This window comes from Cygnus olor, unplaced genomic scaffold (assembly GCF_009769625.2).
Source record: "Cygnus olor isolate bCygOlo1 unplaced genomic scaffold, bCygOlo1.pri.v2 scaffold_193_ctg1, whole genome shotgun sequence".
Taxonomy (NCBI): Eukaryota; Metazoa; Chordata; class Aves; order Anseriformes; family Anatidae; genus Cygnus; species Cygnus olor.
The window spans coordinates 14,732-23,024 of NW_024429131.1; the positions used below are offsets into that span (position 1 = coordinate 14,732).

General features: G+C 67.9%; 1 protein-coding gene across 3 annotated transcripts; it reads left to right on the plus strand.

Moving 5' to 3' along the window:
- The first annotated feature begins 2,066 nt into the window (after positions 1 to 2,066).
- On the plus strand, positions 2,067 to 7,852 carry LOC121063335 (blue-sensitive opsin). Of its 3 annotated transcripts, none has more exons than XR_005815949.1 (5): positions 2,067 to 3,109; positions 3,962 to 4,130; positions 4,219 to 4,384; positions 6,332 to 6,835; positions 6,897 to 7,673. XR_005815949.1 is itself a non-coding variant. In XM_040543756.1 (5 exons), exons 1-5 carry the CDS (start codon positions 2,725 to 2,727, stop codon positions 7,659 to 7,661), a joined length of 1,089 nt encoding a protein of 362 aa, XP_040399690.1. In that variant the 5' UTR covers positions 2,068 to 2,724; the 3' UTR covers positions 7,662 to 7,852. The 3 variants fall into 3 exon arrangements, 2 of the variants coding, with proteins under 2 accessions (XP_040399689.1, XP_040399690.1); XM_040543756.1 differs by having other exon boundaries at positions 2,068 to 3,109; positions 6,332 to 6,571; positions 7,533 to 7,852; XM_040543755.1 differs by having other exon boundaries at positions 6,332 to 7,673.
- Positions 7,853 to 8,293: the final 441 nt, after the last annotated feature.

The following is an 8,293-nucleotide window of genomic DNA, read 5'->3' on the forward strand; positions in this document are numbered from 1 at the left end:
TGGGATGACCCCAAGGGTCACCGGGACCCCCCCCGGGGGCTTTAGGGGCGTTGGGATGACCCCAAGGGTCACCGGGACCCCCCCCCGGGGGCTTTATGGGCACCGGGACCCCCCCGGGGGCTTTAGGGTCACCGGGACCTCCCCACGGGGGCTTTAGGGACACCAGGACCCCCCCCCCGGGGGCTTTAGGGTCACCGGGACCCCCCCACGGGGCCTTTAGGGGCATTGGGATGACCCCAAGGGTCACTGGGACCCCCCCCGGGGGCTTTAGGGGCGTTGGGATGACCCCAAGGGTCACCGGGACCCCCCCACGGGGGCTTTAGGGTCACCGGGACCCCCCCACGGGGCCTTTAGGGGCGTTGGGATGACCCCAAGGGTCACCAGGACCCCCCCACGGGGCCTTTAGGGGCATTGGGATGACCCCAAGGGTCACCGGGACCCCCCCACGGGGGCTTTAGGGTCACCGGGACCCCCCCACGGGGCCTTTAGGGGCGTTGGGATGACCCCAAGGGTCACCAGGACCCCCCCACGGGGCCTTTAGGGGCACCAGGACCCCCCCTATGAGGCCTTCAGGGTCACTGGGACACACCCATGGGGGCTCTTAGGGTCACCGGGACCCCCCCACGGAGCCTTTAAGGTCACCGGGTCCCCCAAGGGGCCTTTAGGGTCACTGGGGGGGCTCTGGGAGGAGGTTGGGGGCACCGGGACCCCCCCGTGGGGTCTGAGTGGGCACCGGGACCACCCCACGGGCACCCGGACCCCCCCCCAGGGGCTTTACGGGCACCGAGGGGGCTCTGGGGGGGCTTTGGGGGCACCGGGACCCCCCCACGCAACCCCTATGGGCACCGGGACCCCCCCCACGGGCACCAGGACCCCCCCACGGGGGCTGCACAAGCACCGGGATGACCCTAAGGGTCACCGGGACCCCCCCACAGGGCCTGTAGAGGCACCAGGACCCCCCCCATGAGACCTTTAGGGTCACCGGGACCCCCCCCACAAGACCTTTATAGGCACTGGGACCCCCCCACGGGGGTTTATGGGTCCCGCAGCCCCCCCATTCCCCCCCCAGCAGCTGCCACCCTCTGTCCCCCCCCACCACTGACGTCCCCTCGCCCCCCCCCGGGGGTCCCGCGCCCCCCGCCCTGTAATCGCTCAGCTCCGGTCCCGATTTAGCCCTAATCCCCCCGGATCGGCCTCGTTAACACCCGGCCGCTAACGAGATTAGGGGGGGCTCGGCCCACCGGAGGGGGGGGACGCAGGGCAGGCCGGGAGGTGTAGTCCTGGGGGGGCAACGGGGGGGTCCGGAGGGGGTTGGGGGAGAAATGGGGGGATTTGGGGTTGTGGGGGGGATTTGGGGTGCGGGGGGGTAATGGGATTTGCGGGGGGGGGGTCTGGAGTGGTTTTGGGGGAAAATGGGGGGATTTGGGGTGCAGGGGGTTAATGGGGGGATTTGGGGTACGGGGGAATTGGGGGGATTTGGGGTGCAGGGGGTTAATGGGGCGAACTGGGGGGGTTGGGGGGTTAATGGGGTGCAGGGGGTATTGGGGTGATTTGGGGGATGGGGGGTTATTGGGCAATGGGGGGTAATGGGGTGATTTGGGGGGGAATTGGGGTGATTTGGGGGGGGAATTGGGGTAATTTGGGTTCATGGGGGGGAGTTTTGGCAGAATTTGGGGGCGTGGGAGGAAAATGGGGGGGGCAGGAGGGGGCCTCGGGGCGCAGGCGGCACCGGGACAATTCGGGGTCCGCAGTGGGATTTTGGGGGGCGCTGGAGGAATTGGGGGGGCGCGGGTGGGAACGGGGCTATTAAAGGGGATTGGGGGCAATTTGGGGGTGGGGGGGGGGTCGGTGCCCCCCCACCCCCCCAAGCAGGCGCTAATCGGGGCTGGGGCGCGATTAGGAGCCCCCAAAGCGGCTTTGGGGCGGCTCAGCCCAGCTTGGCCGGCGCGGCGGCGGCTCAGCCCGGCTCAGCCCCGCTTGGCCGTGGGCTCAGCCCCGGGGGGGGCCCAGCCCCCGCCCGCCCGCCCACCCACCCCCCCGGCCCCCACCCTATAAAGGGCCCCGCACCGGCCCCCCGCCCGCCCGCCCGCCCGCGGGGTCTTCGTCCCCGGCCGTTGCCTTCGTCCCCCGTTGGGGCGGCCTCGTCCCCACCCGTGGGCTTCGTCCTTACCCCGCGTCTTCATCCCCGCCCGTTGTCTCCATCGCCCTTTGTTGCGTCTTCATCCCGAACCGCTGTCTTCGTCCCTGTCCGTCGTCTTCATCCTCAACCATTGTCTTCATCCTTGTCTGTTGTCTTCATCCCCAGTTGGTGCGTCTTCGTCCCCAACCATAGTCTTCATCCCTACCGGTCTTCTTCAACCCCAACCGTAGCCTTCAACCCAACCCTCGTCTTCATCCCCATTTGTTGCGTCTTCATCGCTCCCCGTTGTCTTCATCCCGATCCGTAGTCTTCATCCCCACTGGTTGTCTTCATCCCCAACCGTTGTCTTCATCCCTACCCATTGTCTTCATCCCCACCGGTCTTCTTCATCCCCAACCGTTGTCTTCATCCCCATTTGTTGCGTCTTCATCCCCAACCACTGTCTTCGTCCCCACCCGTTGTCTTCATCCCCATCCGTAGCCTTCATCCCCACTGGTCTTCCTCACCCCCACCCGCTGCCTTCGTCCTCACCCACCGTCTCCACCCCCGTTCCTCGCGTCCCGCTCCCGCTCCCGCTCCCCGCCATGCGCCAGCCGCAGCCGGCGCGGGACGAGCTCCCGGAGGACTTCTACATCCCGATGGCGCTGGACGCGCCCAACCTGACGGCGCTCAGCCCCTTCCTGGTGCCGCAGACCCACCTGGGCAGCCCGGGGGTCTTCCGGGGGATGTCGGTGTTCATGTTCGTGCTGATCGCGCTGGGGGTGCCCATCAACAGCCTCACCATCTTCTGCACCGCCAAGTACAAGAAGCTGCGCTCGCACCTCAACTACATCCTGGTCAACCTGGCGGTCTCCAACCTCCTCGTCATCTGCGTCGGCTCCACCACCGCCTTCTACAGCTTCTCCCAGATGTACTTCGCCCTGGGGCCCACCGCCTGCAAGATCGAGGGCTTCGCCGCCACCCTGGGAGGTAGCGGGGGCGCGGGGACGTCGGGCCACGGGGCCACGGGGCGTTGGGACGTGGGGACGTGGGGACACGGGGATGTGGGGACACGGGGACGTGGGGCATTGGGTGTGTGGGACATGGGGACGTTGGGATGTGGGGACGTTGGGACACGGGGCATTGGGACGCGGGGACGTTAGACACGGGGACGTTGGGACGCGGTGACATTGGGACATGGGGCATTGGGACGCAGGGACGTTGGGACGTTTGGATGCGGGGACATTGGGACGCGGGGACGTTGGGACACGGGGCATTGGGACGCGGGGACGTGGGGATATGGGGACGCAGGGACATTGGCCGTGGGGATGTTGGGACGCGGCGACATGGGGCGTTGGGTTTGTTGGACGCGGGGACATTGGGATGTGGGGACATTGGGACGCAGGGCATTGGGATGCGGGGACGTGGGGACATGGGGACATTGAGGTAGACATTGGGACATGGGGACGTTGGGACATTGGGTGTGTGGGATGCAGGGACGTTGGGATGGACTTTGGGACATGGGACATTGGGACGCGGGGACAAGGGGACGTTGGGAGATGGGGACGTTGGGCTGTGGGGCACTGGGTGTGCGGAACGCGGGGACATTGGGGTATGGGGACGTTGGGATGTGGGGACGTTGGGGGTGTGGGGACATCAGGACATGGGGAATTTGGGGGTGTGGGGACGTTGGGCGTGGGGACATTGGGTACGTGTGGATGTGGGGCACGGGGGACGCCAGCGCGTGGGGACGTGGGGATGCAGAGACTACGGGGGACAGGGGGACGTGGGGCCGTGGGGCCGCGGGGCCGCGGGCACAGGAGGACGCGGTGCCGCCCGCAGGCATGGTGAGCCTGTGGTCGCTGGCGGTGGTGGCCTTCGAGCGCTTCCTGGTGATCTGCAAGCCCCTGGGCAACTTCACCTTCCGGGGCAGCCACGCGGTGCTGGGCTGCGCGGCCACCTGGGTGCTGGGGCTGGTGGCCTCGGCGCCGCCGCTCTTCGGCTGGAGCAGGTGGGGGCCCGGCCCGGGGGGGGGGGGGGGGGCGCCGCGGGGGTGGGGGTCGCGGGGCCGGCGCCAGCGTGGCCGTCGCCGCCCCCAGGTACATCCCCGAGGGGCTGCAGTGCTCGTGCGGCCCCGACTGGTACACGACGGGCAACAAGTGGAACAACGAGTCCTACGTCCTCTTCCTCTTCTGCTTCTGCTTCGGCGTGCCCCTCGCCATCATCGTCTTCTCCTACGGGCGCCTGCTCATCACGCTGCGCGCCGTGAGTGCCGCGGGGGGGTCGCTGGGGGGGTCATTGGGGCTGGTTGGGGGTCATTGGGGGGTCATTAGGGCTCGTTGGGGTTCATTGGGAGTCATTGGGGGGCCATTGGGTGTCACTGGGGGGTCATTGGGGCTGGTTGGGGGTCATTGGGTGTCACTGGGGGGTCACTGGGTGTCACTGGGGGTCATTGGGTGTCACTGGGGGGTCATTGCGGGTCATTGGGAATCATTGGGGCTCGTTAGGTGTCATTGTGGGGTTATTGGGGCTCGTTGGGCTTCATTGGGAGTCACTGGGGGTCATTGGGGCCTGTTGGGGTTCGTTGGGGGGTCACTGGGGGTCATTGGGTGTCACTGGGGGGTCATTGGGGCTGGTTGGGGGTCACTGGGGGTCATTGGGAGTCATTGGGGCATCATTGGGGGGCCATTGGGGGTCATGGGGGTGTCACTGGGGGATCACGGGGGCATCACTGGGGGTTACTGAGCACCATGGGGCGCCATTGAGTGTCATTGGGAGCCCTTGGGGTCCCTGGGGTGCCGTTGGGGGTCGCTGGGAGCCATCGGGGGTCCCTGGGGTGCCACTGGGGGGGTCGCTGAACGCCACTGGGAGTCAGGGGGTGTCAGTGGGGGTCAACGGGCGTCATTGGGGTGCCACTGGGAGTCCTTGGGGCATTGCTGGGGTGCCCCTGAGGGTCATCGGGCATCGCTGGGGGCCGCTGGGGGCCGCTGGGGGCCACTGGGGCACCACTGGGGTGCCGTTAGGGGTCGCTGGGGCATCGCTGGCTGCCGTTGGCTGTCCCCGGGGTGTCCCCGCCCGTCATTGGCTGTCCCCGGGCACCCCCCGCCCTGAGCCCCCCGCGTGCGGCGTGGCCCCGACCCAGACGGAGGCGGGGGCGGTGCCGGGGCCTTTATTGGGGACGCGGGGGACACCAGTGACGTCATCGCTGACATCATCACTGTGACGTCACAGCCCCAGTGCCAGTGGCGCTGTCTCAGGGCGTCCCCGTGGTGACGTCACTTCCCCTTGTGCCCGCGGTGGTGATGTCACGTCCCCGCGTGTCCCCCTGGTGATGACATCACTTCCCCTGTCATGACGTCACGGCCCCACGTGACCCGATGGTGGTGACATCATGCCCCCATGGTGATGATGTCACGCCCCTGTGTGTCCCTGCGGTGATGATGTCACATCCTGTGGCAATGACGTCACACCCCCATGGTGCTGATGTCACGTCCCCGCCTGTCCCCAGGGCAATGAGGTCCCATCCCCGTCACGATGACGTCACATCCCACGTCAGTGACGTCACATCCTGCATCAGTGACGTCCCACCCCGTGTCAGTGATGTTCCCTCCCACATCGATGACATCACCCCCTGCTCAATGACGACACACCTTGTGTCAATGCCCCACCCCCTGGCAATGACATCATGCCCCGTGTCAATGATGTCATGCCCCGCGTCAATGACGTCACCCCCCATGTAAATTGCGTCCCATCCCATATCAATGACGTCACGCCCCATGTCAATGACATCATGCCTGGGGTCAATGACATCACACCCCACGTTGATGACATCACGCCCCATGTGAATTGTGTCCCATCACATATCAAAGACGTCACGCCCCACGTCCACGACGTCACGCCCCACGTCAATGACGTCACACTGTATGTCAATGACGTCACGCCCCACGTCAACGACGTCACACTGTATGTCAATGACGTCACGCCCCACGTCAGCGGCGCCCCGCCCCACGTCAACGACGTCACACTGTATGACAATGACGTCACGCCCCCTGCCAATGACGTCACACTGTATGTCAATGACGTCATGCCCCACGTCAACGACGTCACACTGTATGTCAATGACGTCACGCCCCACGTCAGCGGCGCCCCGCCCCACGCCAGCGCCGCCCCGCCCCGCGCCGCCCCTCACCGATGCCGTCCCGCCCGCGGCAGGTGGCGCGGCAGCAGGAGCAGTCGGCCAGCACGCAGAAGGCGGAGCGCGAGGTGACCAAGATGGTGGTGGTGATGGTGCTGGGCTTCCTGCTCTGCTGGGCGCCCTACACGGCCTTCGCGCTCTGGGTGGTGACGCACCGCGGGCGCAGCTTCGAGGTGGGGCTGGCCTCCGTGCCCTCCGTCTTCTCCAAGTCCTCCACCGTCTACAACCCCGTCATCTACGTCCTCATGAACAAGCAGGTGGGCGGGGCCTCGGGGGCGGGGCTTAAAGGGGCGGGGCTTAAAGGGGCGGGGCCGAATGGGGTGTGGTCAAATGGGACAGGTCTAAATGGGGTGGGGCTAAGGGGGTGGGGCCCAGCAGCACCCAATGAGGTCCCACGACACCCAGTTACTCCCAGGGGTACCCAGTAAGGTCCCAGTAAGCCCAGTAAGGTCCCAGCGGCACCCAGTAAGGTCCCAGTGAGGTCCCAGAGCACCCAGTCACTCCCAGTGGTACCCAGTAAGGTCCCAGTGACACCCAGTGAGGTCCCATGACACCCAGTTACTCCCAGTGGCACCCAGCAAGGTCCCAGCAGCACCCAGTGACCCCAGTAAGCTCCCACTGACACCCAGTAAGAGCCCAGTAAGATCCCAGCAGCACGCAGTGAGGTCCCAGTAGCACTCAGTCACTCCCAGTAAGACCCCAGCAACCCCCCACTGACATCCCCATGACATGCCCCAGTCCCCCCAGCCCCTCCCAGCCCCCCCCCAGCCCCTCCCAGTCCTCCCAGTCCCCCCCAACGACACCAGGAGGGGCCACCCCACCGGGCCAGGGTCATCCCGTGGGTCTCGGAGCCGCTGTGGGTCGCGGTGTCGCTATGGGTCGTGGTACCTCTATGGGTCGCGGCGCCTCCATGGGTCGCGGTACCTCTATGGGTCGTGGTGCCGTGGGTCGCGGCGCCTCCATGGGTTGCGGCGCCTCCATGGGTCGCGGTATCTCTATGGGTCGCGGTGCCGTGGGTCACGGCGCCTCCATGGGTTGCGGCGCCTCCATGGGTCGCGGTACCTCTATGGGTCGCGGTGCCGTGGGTCACGGCGCCTCCATGGGTTGCGGCGCCTCCATGGGTCGCGGTACCTCTATGGGTCGCGGTGCTGTGGGTTGCGGTGCCGTGGGTCGCGGTGCCGTGGGTCGCGGCGCCTCCATGGGTCGCGGTGCCCGCAGTTCCGCTCGTGCATGCTGAAGCTGGTGTTCTGCGGGAGGAGCCCCTTCGGGGACGAGGACGACGTCTCGGGCTCCTCGCAGGCCACCCAGGTCTCCTCCGTCTCCTCCAGCCAGGTCTCGCCCGCGTAGGCTGCCCCACGGCGGGCCCTGCCCCACGGCGGGCTCTGCCCCACGGCGGGCCCGGCCCCAGCCCCACACCCTGGGCTCCCCCCCCAGCAGCGTGGGGCTGCGGCCGCCCTCCAAGTGTGGGGCGCCCGCCGTGGGGCAGCCCCCCCCCCCCCGGCTCCGTTGTACATAACCCCCGCGGCATTAAACGCTGGAGACGCAGCCCCCGGCCCCGCACGCGTTTGTTGGGGGGCGGTGGGGGGGCGGTGTGGGGCGCCCCACGGCGGGGGGGCCGCGCGGCCGAGTTCTGCTAGTAGTGAGCTCGCGGCCAGGACAGTTCAGAACTAGCGGAATTCCTGTCGCACGGCCCCACAGCGGGCACGGCCCCACGGCGCCCCACAGGACCCACGGCTGCCCCACAGGACCCACGGCCCCACAGGACCCACGGCCCCACGGCGGCCCCACGGCAGCCCCACGGCGCCCCACAGGACCCACGGCTGCCCCACAGCTGCCCCACAGGACCCACGGCCCCACGGCGTCACCCCCCCCCCCACGTGTCCCATGGGTCCCGCAGCTCCCCTATGGGGCACGGGTTGGCCCCGCGGGTTCCCTGCCCCACAGCGGCCTCGCAGCCGCCCCACGGATGCCCCACAGGG